Source organism: Suricata suricatta, chromosome 14 (assembly GCF_006229205.1).
Source record: "Suricata suricatta isolate VVHF042 chromosome 14, meerkat_22Aug2017_6uvM2_HiC, whole genome shotgun sequence".
In the NCBI taxonomy this organism is placed as follows: domain Eukaryota; kingdom Metazoa; phylum Chordata; class Mammalia; order Carnivora; family Herpestidae; genus Suricata; species Suricata suricatta.
Genome location: NC_043713.1, coordinates 69306989 through 69324017, shown reverse-complemented (window position 1 = coordinate 69324017; position 17029 = coordinate 69306989). Strand labels below are relative to the sequence as shown.

The 17029-nt window shown below is 40.3% G+C and overlaps 1 protein-coding gene across 8 annotated transcripts in view; it reads right to left on the bottom strand.

Annotated features, from left to right (window-relative positions):
- DEPDC5 (DEP domain containing 5) overlaps window positions 1-14461 on the bottom strand; it is a 129978-nt gene extending 115517 nt beyond the window's left edge. For all 8 annotated transcript variants that reach the window (XM_029922052.1, XM_029922054.1, XM_029922050.1 and 5 more), the window contains exons 1-7: window positions 14327-14461; window positions 13478-13601; window positions 10942-11029; window positions 10504-10550; window positions 8269-8354; window positions 7498-7581; window positions 6028-6077 (exon numbers count right to left, since the gene is read on the bottom strand). In XM_029922052.1, the coding sequence (XP_029777912.1) occupies window positions 6028-6077; window positions 7498-7581; window positions 8269-8354; window positions 10504-10550; window positions 10942-11029; window positions 13478-13535 (413 nt within the window). In that variant the 5' untranslated portion in view covers window positions 13536-13601; window positions 14327-14461. The remainder of the gene's footprint in view (window positions 1-6027; window positions 6078-7497; window positions 7582-8268; window positions 8355-10503; window positions 10551-10941; window positions 11030-13477; window positions 13602-14326) is intronic.
- Between the last annotated feature and the right edge of the window lie 2568 nt (window positions 14462-17029).

Here is a 17029-nt window from a genome sequence, read left to right as displayed (position 1 = left end):
GACAGTGCTGGGCTAGGAGGTCCTCAAGTAAGTACTAGAGATTATTTGTAATAGCAAGAACTATACCAATGGTAAATATTGACACAAAATGCTATTCTGGAAAGGAAGTGATAGCTGTTATCTGACTACCTCGCAATCATCCCTCAAACAATCATCCCTCAACCACCGACTCAAGCTCTTCTCTTCTACCAACCCCAATGCAATCTACTGCCTGGCCCTAAGCAATCAGTCCTCATAAAAAAAAGAAGAAAAGATAAAATCAAAGCAAGGAAAATGCTGTGTACCATGAGTCACAGCTCAGCCTTCCTAAGAAACATTGGACAAATCACTCAGCCTTGCTGGCTCTCCCTCCCATCTGTAAAATGAAGAAAGCTGGATGAAGCCTATGGTTTTAAAACATGCTTCCCAGGGACACCCGGGTGGCTCAGTCGGTTAAGTGTTCAACTTAGGCCCAGGTCATGATCTCACAGTTTGTAGGTTTCAGCCCCATGTCGGGCTCCTTGCAGCCTGCTTGGGATTCTCTCTCTTTCCCTCTCTATCCCTTCCCAACCTGTGCTTTCTCTCTCCCTCAAAATAAATAAACTTAAAAAATAAAAACACTAAAATATGCTTCCCAAATCTGCTTTCACCAACAGGAGTGCTTCCTGGTATTCCTCTGCCCAGTGTCTGTGAGTGGACAGGTAGTGAGCCTTATCTGAGAAGGCACTTGTTTCTTTAACAGAAGGAAGGATTCAATGTTCCCAAAATCTCTGAGTTCTATTAGGTCTCTGCATACAGGTTACTGAATACTAGATTAACCAGACCTCTAAACAGAGTTTATTGTTACTGCACTAACTCACCAACTTCCGCTAGTATGTATGGACAGAGTAGTGTTAAAAACTTTGGGCTTAGATTCCTGCAGCTCCACTCCTTGCAGAGGTCAAGCCACTTCTAAGCCAATTTTTAAAAAATCGGTAAAGGTGGTTAATAACCCTGCCCCATCCATCTTCTACAGCGCCTGGGAAGATCCAATGAGATACTATGAGAGGACTTGGTGAACTATGAAACTGTTACCCTTCTAGTGGAAATGGTTCTTTATAAAACACACACAGAGAAAATACAATTGCGACCTTTGCTCCTAAATGTAAAATCTGCCCTTACCAAACAGAAATTGAGATTGACCCTGAGGTAGGTTCTCTTCTCTTGTCTGCTCATTCAAGGGAAGAAACACTGCCACTGACAAATGCAAATAAAAAATCTATATCCCCCAGGACAAACCCCAAGAGTGCACATGACTTCCTATAAGAGAGACAGAATGGCACATGGCCAATCCCCAGAATGGTGAAGGTGACCTGAGGGGCAGTAGTCTTTAATTATGCAGGAGCTTGGGCAGGACACTTCCCCTCCCTTTTCCATCTACAACTAAATTTCATTTACAACTAAATTTCATCATTCTAGGAATGGGCAGGACACTTCCCCTCCCTTTTCCATCTACAACTAAATTTCCCATTTACAACTAAATTTCATCATTCTAGGAGTATGAAGTTAAAATAAATGCAAAGTATGATCACCGCAGTATCATCTGCATAGCACACCTTTGAACAACATAAATGTCTAGCAATGGCAGACCAGTTAAGTAAATTATGGTGTATCCAAACAACAGAGTATCATGGAACAATTAATACAATATTTACAAGGAGTTTTAACTTCACCAGAACTGTTCATATGCTTTTAAGTAGGAAAAAGGATACAATATAGTATACACAGTATCACCATCCAAGTAAAAATACATGCATGTGTGTGTATGTATGAAAATAAAACACTTGGGGCGCCTGGGTGGCTCAGTCCGTTGAGCATCCAGCATTGGCTGAGGTCATGATCTCACAGTTTGTGGGTTCGAGCCCTGTGTCGGGCTCTGTGCTGACAGCTAGCTCAGAGCCTGGAGCTGGTCTTCAGATTCTGTGTCTCCCTCTCTCTCTGACGCTCCCCTGCTCACACTGTCTCTTTCTCTCTCTCAAAAATAAATAGAACATTTTTTTTTAAAAAAGAAAACACTGAGGGGAATCTGGCTAGCTCAGCTGGTAGAGCATGTGACTCTTGATCTTAGAGTTTTGAGTTCAAGCCCCATGATAGGCAAAGAGATTCACTTAAAAACAATTTGGGGGGTACCTGGGCAGCTCAGTTGGTTAGGTATCCAGCTTCAGCTCAGATCATGATCTCATAGCTGGTGAGTACAAGTCCCATGTTGGGCTCTGTGCTGACAGCTCAGAGCCTGGAGCCTGCTTCAGATTCTGTGTCTCCCTCCCTCACTGCCCTTCCCAAAAAATTATTTTTAATGTTTTTAAAATTTGTTTTTTAAATTTTTTAAAAATGTTTTAGTTATTTTTGAGAGAAAGAGTGAGCGAGCATGGGAGGGGTAGAGAGAGAGGGAGACTCAGAAGCAGGCTCCAGGCTCTGAGCTAGCTGTCAGCACAGAGCCCAATGCGGGGCTCGAACCCACGAACCGTGAGATCATGACCTGAGCTGAATCAGACACTTAATCGACTGAGCCACCCAGGCACTCCAAAATTTGTTTTGAGAGAGTGAGCAAGCATGGGAGGGACAGAGAGAGGGAGACAGAGAATCCCAAGCAGGCTCTGTACTACGAGTCAGATGTTCAACTGACTGGACCACCAGATGATCCTAAAAAAACTTAAAAAAAAAAAAGAAATATTAAAAAGTCACACCAAAATTTAATAGTGATTATTTGTATATAGTAGGCTTATATACCACTGTAAGTTTTCTTCCTTATATTCTATTACCCAAATTTTCTAGAATAAATTATTTTAATCATGAAAACAGTTCTGTAGTTTTAAAAACTTTATATAAAATCATGTATACTACATGTTCTCAAGCCAAAAGTGGGGAGAGGAAGACAGAATACTCTGCGAGAACTGTGTCAAAATCTTAACAGTGGTTGATTCTGAGTAATAATATTGTTTCTTTTGCCTGCTTTTATTTATTTTTCAAGTTGTATACAAGGAGCAAGTATTATAAATAAAAATATTTAGCATATGCCCGGTATCTAGCATATGATGAGCAAGTGGTACTTAGTAATATTAATTCTATAATTAGGAAAGATGGCCACCATAGAATTAGGCCCAAATCAAAGATCCCGGAAGATCATCTGCAGTACAGCAGATCCAACAGGAAAACTCTCAAACTGGATGTTCCAAGTCATGTTCCATGACTCTCCACATAGGTCTGGACAGCTGAGAAGTAAAAGCCAGAAATTATTCAATGTTGCTTCCTCTGGAGTGTGAGTTAGGAAAAAAAATTTAAGTGAAAAAAAGAAACCTCAGCTAGTCAGCAGTCCCAAAAACTCTATCTGGAAAAATGAGATTTGTTCACAATGAGATCAAATAGACTAAGTTTCTAAGTTCCATATTTTAAAAAACCAAAATGCTAATTTTTAGGGGAGTGTACAATACTTTTCTTCTAAAACTTTACTTTTTTAAAAAAAATACTGACTGTAGGATTTATTTTTAACATTAAAAAATTTTATTAATGTCTTTATTTATTACTGAGAGACAGAGAGAATTGGAGCATGAGCATGGGAAGGGCAGAGAGAGGGGGAGACACAAAATCCGAAGGAGGCTCCAGGTTCTCAGCTGTCAGCACAAAGTCCAACCTGGAACTCGAACTCACAAACTGCGAGATCATGACCTGAGCCGAAGTCAGATACTTAAGCAACTGAGATACCCAAGCATCCCTATTTTTATCACTTTAAAGAATATATGGGGAATTTGGTCAAGTAAATAAAAATGTTTACCTTTGAAGGAAAAATGACATTTCAAAGGCAGGGTCTCAAGGTAAAGGAACTGTGTCATATGTTCTTAAGTATTAACTCAATTACCGGGTGAAAAGACTAAGTTACAGAAAAATTCTCTAATAATTGTGACTTTATGTAAATAATGACCATCTTTTCTTATATGAGGTCCCAGAGCATCTTTTTTTTTTTCTCCAATTTGCATGCCTCCATGTAGGAAAAGAAAGTGACTTTTGAGTCAATGTAGGAAAACTATAAAGAAATCTTCTGAAGAAAAGGTGTAAGATTTTGTGATTTACATTTAACCATGAATGAGCAAATATTAGGACAGAGCTTTAAAAATCTAAACCTGACAGTACGCCATGGGTTTTAATTTCTATGTCTGGTACCATATGGATAAGGGCACTTGAGCCGAAAAACAAGAAATGTGAGAATGAATGGCATCTGAGTGGGTTTCTAAACCAGGGCTCAGCTAACTATAGGCTGCAGGCCAAATTCAGCCCATCTCCTATTTCTGTATGGCCCACAGCTAAGAATGGATTTTATATTTTTAAATGTTGAACAAAACAAAAAACTAAGAATTTGGGACAGAGACCTGAGACCCATGTGGCCCGAAGTGTAAAATCTTTAGTCTCTGGTCCTTCACAGAAAAAGATTCTAAACCAAACACTTCATTTTGCAGAGGAGTAGACTCAAGAGTCTCCCTGACTTGCCCAACATCACCCTGCAAATCACTGGCAGTGCACGAGTAGATTACAACTTTCCTGACTTCTGGCCCACCACCTCAGAGACACTAGCTTGTATAGGAAAGTGTGAATCTAAGTTGTATTTCTTGTTTTGCTTGAGGCTTAGTCACTTTGTGGGCTGTGCTTTAAAATCTTATTAAGATTTTTCAAGGAATCTTGACCCTTCAACATTTTTTAAAAAATGTTTTAGTGTTTACTTATTTTTGAGAGACAGAGTGCAAGTGGGGGAGGGGCAAAGAGAGAGGGAGACATAGAACCCAAAGCAGGCTCCAGGCTCTAAGCTATTAGCATAGAGTTGGATGCAGGGCTCGAACTCACGAATCACCAGATGATGACCTGAGCTGAACTCAGACATCTAACTGACTGAGCCCCCAGATGCCCCTTGTCCCACCAACTTTTAAAATATCCCCATTTTGAGGGAAAAATAATCCTTTATCATTTCTTTCCTTTAGGATCAGTAATTCAGATTAATCAAATAGCCCTAGTTGATGAAAAGTTCTTTACAAATAGGGTTCTGGCTAACAAAGGTAGGAGAAATAACTGAAGTAGAAAAATCACCAGGGCACCTGAGTGGCTCAGTCAGTTAAGCATCTGACTTGGGGTCCAGTCATGATCTCTCACTTCATGAGTTCAAGCCCCATATCGGGCTCTCTGCTGTCAGCGCAGAGCCTGCTTGGGATCCTCTGTACCTCCTATCTCTGCCCCTCTCCACTTGTGCACATGCGTTCTCTCCCTCTCTCGTTCTCAAAAATAAACATTAAAAAAAAAGAAAAGAAAAGACAATCGTGATCTTGCAACAATCATAAATGAGTGAAACCATTAGGAGAAAAGTTAACGGGGAACTTCATAATGGAGGACCAGACTACATCACCAGAATCCACTGATCAACTCTAGTGCCATTAAAAGTGAGTCAGCCACATCTAAACATGCTTCTGTTATACATAAGAATTTCAGGAAAGAGACCATTTTTTCTAAGAAGGATTTGCTTTTCATTATACACCACTTTGCACTGTTTGAAGAGTTTACTCTGTGGAATTGTGCTCTTTGAATTAAAAGGGCTTTCAAAAAGGCTCTTTTCCACAAACTGAAATTTAGGGACAATTTTAACACATCAAGAGTTGTGCAATAAGGTTAAAAAGGAAGCAATCAGGAACTACTGTGCTAGTCATTTTGTATCTCCAAATATGTTTCTTAATCTGTAAATGAGAAAATTTGATTAAATACATCCAAGGCTTTTTCTAGTTCTAAAATTATCAGTCTATACCTCCTTTGTTACAGAATACCATGTGGCTTCACCAATTTCCACTCATCTTAAACCTACTATAGCACATTTTGGGGTATTTTTGTTTCAGCAACAACAATCTAACCTTTTAAGCTTTGTGTATTTTATTATTTGGACATCCACATGCCTCAAATGTTGTATGCAGCCCAGTTACTACACTAGATCCTACTTCCGTGTATCAGCTGATAAGTCAAGAGTGATGTAATATCTACCTGATGCCAGCAAATTCCACCTTCTGAGTGATATAGGCACATGTGCTGACCTAAGGGAAGACAGAGAGAAAGAGACAGACTATGAGATTCAACAACACATCAAGGCCATAAAAGGTTACAAAGAAAGTCTCCTGTCTTTCTAATTTCTTCTAACAACCCAAGCTTCAATTAATGTGGGAGTAATAGATTTACCCTACAGGCAAACCTGCTGGGGCAAGTATAACAGTAGGATCTTAAAAGTGTGGCAAGGGGGCGCCTGGGTGGCTCAGTCGATTAGGCGTCTGACTTCAGCTCAGGTCATGATTTCACAGTTTGTGGGTTTGAGCCCCACATCGGGCTCTGTGCTGACAGCTAGCTCAGAGCCTGGAGCCTGCTTCAGTTTTCCCTCTCTCTCTCTGAGCCTCCCCTTGCTTGCACTATCTCTCTCTGTCTCTCAAAAATAAATAAAAAACATTAAAAAAAAAAAACAGTGTAGCAAGTATAGACAATAGTAAAGACCAGGTGGGAAAATAAATGCCTAGCTTCACTAATGCATTTATCTTCACATGCATTTGCATACATATATACATTTACATACTCATTTAATTACAGAACATTGATTTCTCATTTCAGCTCTCAATTTACAGAATGGAACTCTTTCCCATCCAATAAAAAATGAGCAAACATATTGTTTTCTGAAAATATACACTGTATGAAAATTCTATCTATAATGTGTTGCTTCATAATACTCAAAATGTCAAAAAAAAAAAAGAATTTTCAGTACCAGTTCACAATGAACTGATCATTTTAAGTGGAAAATGTTAATTCAAAATAAAGAAATCAGGGGACACCTGGGTGGCTCAGTCAGGTAAGCTTCCGACTTCGGCTCAAGTCATGCTCTCACGGTTCGAGCCCCGCGTCAGGCTCTGTGCTGGCAGCTAGGTCAGAGCCTGGAGCCTGTCTTCAATTCTGTGTCTCCCTCTCTCTCTGACCCTTCCCTGCTCAGGCTGTCTCTCTCTCTCAAAAATAAATAAAAACATTAAAAAAAAAAAAAAGAAAACGGAGCAGGGTACAGCAAAAAAAGCAATCTAACCCAGAAGCAACAAAACTTGGGTTCTAGCTTGGTGTCAACCACTAACTAGTTTTTTTGACTTGGTAATCACTTATCTTCTCAATCTGTTTTCACATCTATAAATTAAGGGTAATAAACACCTGTCCACAAGGAGGTGATTTGAAAGCTAAAGTTCCAATCAAATGAAAAATATTATAATTTCCCATTCGAACAAAAAATGTGGAGTCAAAATCTATAAACAAGCAAATCAAAGCTCAAAAAAACTACAAAAAGAGGATGGAAGAAGATACAAAAGAATTTACAATAACTGTCTGTGATGCTGGAATTGGAAAGGATTTTATACTCTTCATTCTATAAGAAACATGGATTATTAATACAATGGGAAAAGTAACAGACTTTTTTTTTTAAATCAATCTTACCAAACTTTTCTTTAATCGCCACATATCCCCTCGGCCAATATACTGATCCTTAAAGGTTAATTCCACTAGGTCAAGGGTCACATCCTAAAAGGGATAATCAAATATATCTCTCTGCATTATTCTGCCACACTTCATAGCCTTAAGATAATGCACACTCAGCATGAAGAACCCTTATAGCAAAAAAAGAAAACTACTGGAAGACCATCCAATAACAGAAACCTGACAAACAGAATTTCATCCTGCCAGGAAAGGCTTTTGAGCACAGATGATAAGTCTACAACAGATGCTACAGCAGCTGGACCATGATTAAGTGCAAAGAGTTCCAAAGTAATAACTCTGTTTTGCCTTGACTCTGGCACATAAACAGGCCACTGAGCTCTGTGCTTCATTTCCCTAGATACTATCAATATATCTTATACACAATGATTTTTACCTATTATAACATCATTTCTCATTTCAGAAAAAAAAAGAGTACATAGAGAAATTACAGTATTTCAATAAAAAACTTTACATTTAGCTTCACAAGCATGTATGTGTGTGTATATATATGTATATATATATAAAATCTTTTTAGAACAAGCTTTAAAAAAGAAGGGTGAGGACTTTAAATGCAACCTACATAATTCCTATAATCTAAGTGACCTATATATAACCACATATTTAATAGTCTAACACTATACTTAAGCAACTCATTATTTCCTTAGAGATTTAACCTTTAGGAATAGTATTAATCATTCCCAAAAGATTTTCAAGTCCAGAATCTAAATGTACCTTAGGGTCTACAACATTCACATAAACATCTTGATAAGGTCTTAGACGGAACACCTGAGTCACAGTCTGGTCCACACTAATAGTTTCTGAAACAGAAGAAATTTGGATCAGATAACATATTCAGAAGAAGCAACTATTCTAATCTATAAATACGTATTCGACAAGCAACACAATGATCCGTGGCCATGGGCAAGAAACATTCCCTGCCTTCCAGCATCTTAAAGTTTTGAATTCTGTTTTTAGGTGAAACAAGCAGGTGAAATAAGACCTGAGCCTCAAGCAGTTAAAAACCGAGTGAGACCGAGGAGCACCTGGGTCAGTTAAGTTTCTGACTTCGGCTCAGGTCACGATCTCATGGTTGGTGGGATTAAGCCCTATGTCCAGCTCCATGCTGACAGCTCAGAGCCTGGCTTCAGATTCTGTGTCTCCCTCTCTCTCTGCCTCTCCGCCAACAGCACTCTGTGTCTCTTAAAAAAAAAAATTTTTTTAATTTAAAAAATTTTAAAAATAAAAATGAGATACAGAGAGAGGAAAAAATACAACTTTAAAAAAATTTTTTTAAATTTTATTTTATTGTGAGAGACAGTGAGTGGGGGAAGAGCAGAGAGAGGGAGACACAGAATCAGAAGCAGGCGCCAAGCTGAGCTGTCAGCATAGAGCCTGACACAGGGCTTGAACCCACAAACTGTGAGATCATGACCTGAGCCGAAGTCAGACGTTCAACCAACTGAGCCACCCAGGGGCCCCCAAAAATTACAAATTTAAGAAGCATCCTCAAAAAGATCAAAGAACTGTTGAGGCGCCTGGGTGGCTCAGTTGGTTAAGCATCTGATTTTGGCTCAGGTCATGATCTCAGTTTGTGAGTTCAAGCCTCACATTGGGCTCTGTGCTGACAGCTCAGAGCCTGAAGCCTGCCTCAGATTCTATTGTCTAAATCGCTCTCTGCCCCTCCCTCACTCGTGCATGCTATCTCTCGCTCTCAAAAATAAATAAAACATTTTTTAAAAAGTTCAAAGAGGGGTGCCTGGGTGGCTCAGTCGGTTAAGCCTCCAACTTCAGCTCAGGTCATGATCTCACGTTCGCGGGTTCGAGCCCTGCATCGGGCTCTGTGCTGACAGCTCAGGCCCTGGAGCTTATTTCTGATTCTGTGCCTCCCTCTCTCTCTGCCCCTCCCCGCTCTTGCTCTGAATCGCTCTGTCTCAAAAATAAATTTAAAAAAAAAAAACATTAAAAAAAAAGTTCAAAGAACTTTAAAAATTCAGAAGAGGAAGATCATTTCTCATTTGGAATGAAAGTAGAGTAGTTAAGAGAGAAACAAACTTTTAAATGAGCCTGTACATCTGGTAAATAAGAAACATTAACAGGTGGCAGGAGATGGGGTGGTGAGGGTAAAGAAGAAACTATTAGGATTTGGATTTTATAAAACATTTCCCTATCATACAGTATTATAAAAGTAGTAGACATCACAATCCTATAGAACAAATTAAAATTTTTTTTCTTTTAAGTAGTATTTAAGGAATTACCTTATTTACTATCAATTAACATTTCGATTCCTTGATCCCCATGGTATAGTCTTTAGATGAAAAAAGAAAGGATCAGATCCAGAATGAGGAAGCAGAATGGCGGCTCTGGCTCCTCCACTTACTGACTTCAGACAAGCTAATTCACCTCACTGAGACTAAGTTCCCTCACTCAATCCAGAGTTGCGTGGGAAGACCAAAACTCTCAGTACAGTGCCTTGCATTTGTGATAGGAAATCATCAATGTTTCTTTATCCTCCCTCACCCAGAGTAGGCACTTCACAAACATCCTGTGAATATTTAGGAAAGATGCTTTGCCAACAATTTTTTTTTTTTGGAGTTAAGCATAAAGCAGGTTAACTTTCCCCCTGACAATAAAGATGGCTTCTTGGGGTTCCTGGCTGGCTCAGTATGTAGAACGTGCAACTCTAGATCTTGGGATTATGAGTTTGAGCCCTGAGTTGAGTATAGAGATTACTTAAGTACATAAATAAACCCTTAAAAAAAATGGTTTCTTCAGGGCCCTCAAGATGCTGTCAAATGAGATTCCTTGGCAGTTGCTATTATCTGACAATTTTTTTTTAAGGGAACACAATTTGATAAGGAAAGAAGTACACTACCCCATTCCCTGAGATTATGAAGAGATGTTTCTTACAGTTTCTGGAACAGTTTCTCTAAGTGCAAAAATCTTAGAGAAGAGAGATGCAATTCTTACCTTTCTGTAAATCTTCCTTAAGTGATTTGACCTGCAAAAGCAGAGGGCTGGAGAAAAAAGCAACAAAAAGAAGGGATGCTGTAAGCGGTAATTAACCAGCTTTCTTCACCCCCCAACAAAAGGCAACCAGATCCCTCTGGATATACTGTAACCTGCAGCACAACAAGGGGAAAAAGTTCTCTTAGAAACAAAGAAACTCTGCATTTGCACTCAAGGAAATAGATAAATGCGACATAATTTTTCAGAGTTCTCATTTCAGCTTTAAAAACAAAAAGAATAGACTACTTTTTAAAAGATCATCGGTTTATCAAATCCTAGAGAACAGGAGCATTTTTATGTAAATGCTAAGAGCTGTCTTGCCCATCAAGCCCCTGAAACGAAATATTTAGAAACATCAGGCTGCCCAGTTAGTTCCCTTGATCCTAAAGAGACATTTACCTGTATTCATCATTGGGGTGAGCAATCTCCACAATGTCTCCAAGCTTGATGTGAGGAAACACTTTGGGGTTCATGACTAGCTCATCATCTGAAAGACAATTTGGCAATTTCAAATAGAAAAGAGACTCATGTGGGCAACAGGCTGTGGTATACATTCTCAGACTGGGACTTCATGACCTCATACAGGGACACAAAGCGAGTGAGTAGCTGAGTGGGTCAGCTCTCAGGGACTTCTGTCTTCACAGATCATGCTCTTCCTATGACCAACCCACTGATTCCACAGAAAAAGCAGTCCTTGCTCTCTGGAAATTAAACCTCTGAGACAACTTTACCCTCTTGAATTATCACATTTACCTGGCATACACTAAGAACAAAACACTCTGGGTCCCACAGATACAGCACAATCCCTTACATTTATCTAGTGTTCAAAATATTTCCAAAAATACTGTCTCAACGCAAACCTCAACAAATCTTTGGATCTAACATAAGTGAAGAAATGACCTAGGTGATAAAGGCGTAAGGGCAAACAGCTAATAACAGCACAGCCAGGACTAACTACTAGTCCAGGGTTCCTTCCGCCTAAAGGCTACCAACTCTTATACATCATTAAAAAAAAAAAAAAAAAAGCCAAATATAATGCCCTAGATTTTAGAAGGCAACACTTATCAGGTAAAATCTTTGGATACCAGTTCACGTTAAGGTCCAATGAGACTCTTAAAATAGAGGAACAACATAATTTCATATGTTTATCTCCCCCACCCTCACTGGGATGAGAACTCTTTCTTATATAACAAACTCAGAACCATAAAGACAGAGTGATTTCTTTTTCTCGTTTAATTTTGAGGGAAAGGTATGGTCTTTAATTATGCTAAAAACAAATAAGTATATCTAAATTCCAAATATAAGCAGAACCAACAAAAATTCAGCCTAGGATAGCAAAGCACTGGGTTAATACCAAATTTTATTTGGTATACTGCTTTCATTGACAGTTTTATGCCAAATCCTCCGCAATGCCTTCCTCTAACTTCCACAGTCTGAATTAAACTCCCTGAACACAAATTCTACTGTTTCATTTTCTTTTTTTCATATCTGTCCCATCAAGCTGAAAGCTCCTTAGGGACAAGGGGCTTTGTGATATTCATAACCTTTATGTTTAGCACAGATATGCAGCTAATTTTGTTGGATGTGTTTTTATTCATAGTCCTACAGGAGATTGGTTATAGCACCTAGCTGTCTTTGTCTTACACACATGAAAAAGTAAACTTGTATACATTGTATACATATCCTTGCATCCTTTCCTCTGTCCAAAGTTATTTCTGTTGTCTACTCAAGTCTATTTTACGAAGGTTTAGGCAGCATCTATCATTAATAGATATTAACACAAAGTTTGTATTAATAAAGGACTGCCTTTTAGCAAAAATTGTGTTTTAAATATTTATTTATTTTTGAGAGAGAGAGTATGAGCTGGGGAAGGGCAGAGAGAGGGAAAGAGAGAATCCCAAGCAGGCTCCTGCTGTCAGCACACAGCCCAAAATGGGGCTCAATCTTATGAATCATAAGATCATGACCTGAGCTGAAATCAAGAGTCAGATGCTTAACTGACTGAGCCATTTAGGTGCCCCAAAAATTGTGTTTTAAATATAGCAATGCCTGGTATATACTGTCCTGGAAACTCTGATGGTTATATTTACTGAGTGGCACTGAGTGTGGTACTCTGCTAAATACTTTACATACATTGTCTTACTCAGTCTCCACAAACTTTGATATAGAAATTAGTGTTTTTTTTCCTTTTGGGCAGTCCTCACCCTTGGGATGCTTACACATACATAAGAGCAAATGCACAGTAAAATACAATTTTAAAATGACTTATTGTGTTATTAATTCCAATTTCTGAAACAAATAAGGTTGTTAGGACAGAAAATTATTCCTTTACAAAAAAAAATCATATTACTAATTGTCATCCTTTTCTGCAGATTTATAGACTCAAGGTGCTAAGAGAAAGAAACTGTTCTAAAGTGTTTGTGGCTCTAAATAAAATAAAGTAGGCGCTTGCCTGAGGTCACAGGGAAAGTGAGAGGCAGAACTGAAAAATCTCATGCAGTACAGAACAATATGCTGTGTCCTGCCCCTTCCCACTATGCCTGGGAGCCGGGCAAGGGTTCATGCTTTGATCATACCTGTCTAATGCATATTTACTACTGTTCTTAATGAACGTAAGCTTTTCTTATCTGCTAAACCAGTGCAGACTAGGATTTTATAGAACATATACAGTAAATATGTAATACAAAATACAAAAAAGTGAAAGATAGTAAACTGGCAACATTCACAATGCTCCCTAAAGTTCTAACACAAGTGAAGAGGCCAGTGCTTTCCCATGCTACTGCCCTCACTGCTACTATATTATACTTGCTGCTTCGCTCAGTTAGGTCTCCTCCAGCCTCTATTGTCACATGAGTCAGTGTGTCATTTTCGAGGCACTGGACACACCAGAACCTCAGCCAATTTAAACAACCCCCAAAGACAGATCAATACTGACCACTGCCCCCAAAGCCCTTCTTGTGAATGACGAGTTTGTAGACCTTTGCTGTTCTCATCTTGTACTGTTGTTTCCTTCAGCTGTTCCAAACTTGGGGGAGAGAAGTCATCTTGCCTCCGTGCCACTGAAACACAAAAAGGCGAGGATGTCAGAGTTTTCCCTGCAACTGCTCTTTGGTTTTAGGCCAGTGAATATACTGGTACTGTTCAGATGAGAGGTAGCATCAACTCTTGGATGAAATCACTCCTCCAATTACAAGGAGGTTTGGAGGACAAAAGAGAAAAGAAAAGAAGAGAAGAGAAATAAAGAGAAAAAAAAAAAACCAAAACCGCAAAATCTGGGAACTAAGGGAAATTCAGGCCAGGGTCTATTCTAACCTCCAAAAAGATATTCTGTCACACCCTAAAGGGAAAGGTTGTAGTGAACTGGGCACTCACTACCTTGTCTCTATCCAAAACAATACAACCAAACATCAAAGAGATGTTGAAAGAGATTTAGGGCACTCTTTCCGTAGATGAGGAAAGTGAGAGCCAGAGCAAGGGACTTGCCCAAGGTCACTCAGACACAGCCACTCCCACCGTTCATGTTCCGCGGTCAATGTCCTGGGCAAGGAGAGCATAAATAGGAGGAAGGCAGGAGTGTTTCACCAAACGTCTATCTGTACAAACTCAGCGGTTGCTCCTCCCCAACCCCTCACTTCACACCAGCGGCCACTGAAGCTCAGAGAGGGATGCAGACTTTTCTAAGATCACACAGCGGGTTGGGGAGTGGGGTCTGGACTCGAACCTTGGCAATAGCCCCCTCCCTTGAGGCTCCACAAACCCGGGCCCGGCGAGTAGCCTCACTCACCCGCAGCTCCGGAGCACCTTCCCGCTTCAGGCCGGGACTGAGAGGCCCGGACCCTCCCGAGGTCCCCCGCGACAACTCCGGACGCCCGCCTACGCCCCCACAGCCCTTCGGCTTCCGTGCCGGACCGCGAGTAGCTCGCCTACCCGCCCCTGCCGCAGAGCACTCACCTGAGAACCCACGCAGCTCCAGTGGCTCCGCCCCGGGGTCCCGCCCCCTTCCCTCCCACCCGTCTCGGGCCGCTCTGGCCGGGCCTCCTCCTCGTCTCGGTGTCCACGCCACTTCCCCATCCGGGGCTCACGCCAGGGGCGGAGCGGGGCGTCGCGAGCGGCCTCTAGCTCCCGCTGCCTCCTGCGTTTCCCGCTCAATAGCTCGACCGTAGCCAACCTTATAAAATCCTTCTCCTCCCAGACATTGTGGCATATATCGATGACAGGAACTTCGTTTCCGACTCAGTCCCTCAATAGGGCAAACTCAGGCGAGCCTCCTCGGATCTATTAACGGTGTTAACGGATCTTTGCCTGGCTTCACCGGGCGAGTGAGAAGCACAAAATAGTTTCCTGGAGAACTTTTGTAAAATGCAAGAGCTGAGCACTCGAGACTTAATACGATGGACGCTGCTGGGAAGTATTCACTTTGGGTGCTCTTTTCAAATCCCTCCAAACCCCAAATGATGTTCTGTGCCTCTCTGGTTGCTAATAGCTACCATAGCTTTCACAGACATTCTTATGAAATGGTCACATCCCTATTAGGTGGCTAATACTTTCACAGGGGACACGAAACTCCACGGAAGGAAGCTCCTGACTGGATCAAGACCAACTTGATTCTGAAGGCTGAGGTTTAACCAGCATCCTTGTCACACATAAGAGCTCAACCTAAGCCTCTGTCAGGACATCTTTCTGTTCTCGAGGAGGAAGTCAGAACTGTGGGCTGTGCCTGAAACTCTCCAAGGGCTCCTGACAAGTTGCCAGCACCATCTACTTGACTTATGGTTTTGGGAAATTTTCTGAATGTTTAAAGAAAAAAAGCATCACATACCACAAAAGAGATGGGAGCTGAGAGAGGAGGCTCTGACAAGACAAGAGTTTCTCTAAACATCCATATTTTACTTTAAGATTCAGAAGTTGAAGAACTATAAAATTGTAATTTTTTATATTAAATTAAAACAAAATCAAGCATACTGCAACAGTTGCAAAAATTTTTTCGGAGACAAAATGTTAAATACAAATAACATTTTAATGGTGCTAATGCAGGGGACCCACTTAGATCCCTGCAGCAGTGGCTGGTGAGAAGTTCTTCCATCCCAGAGGGACTAATGGTATTTTCTCTCTCTGACCTTCAAGAAAATTTGATTTCCATCTGAGAGATATCCATGACTGGTGTTTTATCTTAGAAATGCAAATATTTCACTTTTTAATTTGGAAAAAGATTGTAAAAATCCTTGACAGATTTTGAGCTTTTTAAAAACTGGGGCACCTGGGTGGCTCAGTCGGTTAAGCGTCCAACTTAGGCTTAGGTCATGATCTCACCGTTAGTGAGTTTGAGTCCCACATCAGGCTCTGTGCTAACAGCTCAGAACCTGGAGTCCGCTTCAGATTCTGTCTCCCTCTCTCTGTCCTCCCCACCCCCGGCCCCCAGTCACGCTCTGTTTCTCTCTGTCTCAATAATAAACGTCAAAAAAAATTTTAAAGAATAAATCAACATTAAAAAATTAAAAATAATAAAAAAATAAAAACTGTCAAAGTCTGGTCAAGGTTAGGGAAGGCTGGAGCAGTTAGCTCCTGGACTGGGGATCTAGTTAATGGGATCCTTGGTCCTAAGATCACTGTGCTATAACCAGCTGCACCATAGCCTGTTTTTGGTAGTGCAGTTTGCACCAGATCCTTTTCTTTTCTCAATTTTCTCCCTTGTCAGATGGGAATAAAAAGTGCATGTATTTCCTTGTTCACAAGGTATTTGAAACAAGGGCCAAATGAAATGAGGGTCTTTGAAATTAAAAGAATTCAAAATGCTATATATAAATGTAGAGTATTATATTAAAAAATTTTTTTTTTGTTTTCTTGGGGGGAGAGAGACAGAGCACTAGTAGGGGAGGGGCAGATTCGGAAGGGGACACAGAATCCCAAGCAGGTTCCAGGCTCTGAACTGTTAGCACAGAACCCAATGCAGGGCTTGAAGCAATCACCACCTGAGCTGAAGTGAGACACCTAACTGAGCCACCAGGCACCCCAAATGTAGGATATTATTGACTAACCAAGAGCATGGAATTCGTCAGGAAACTGGCTCTCCTTGACTTTTAGGGGGTTGCATGATACATATGATGTTTCTTTTGAACTTCTTTGTACCTAATATAGAGCTAGGAGTAGGATTAGGAGTAAGGTGAGGTGGGTAAGGCTAGTGAGACACTTCCCTTAGGGCACAAGATGTTAAAGAAGTGTAAAAAAAAATACCTCAGTGAGCAAAATAAATAAAATTTACTAGAATTTTTAAAATAAATAATACAAAAATCCACTATTAACAAAATATCACATTTTAAAATAAAGACAAAATCAAAAATGGTGCTGTGCAGTCATGTTAGAGCCTAAGGCAAAAAAGCAAACTAGTAATACAAGGTTTTTCAGATCCCCTTCTATAGGCAGGTAGTTGCCTGAGAAAGTACTGGAGGATGTAGACACTGTAAATTTAGAAATGCCATAAAGAGGGACG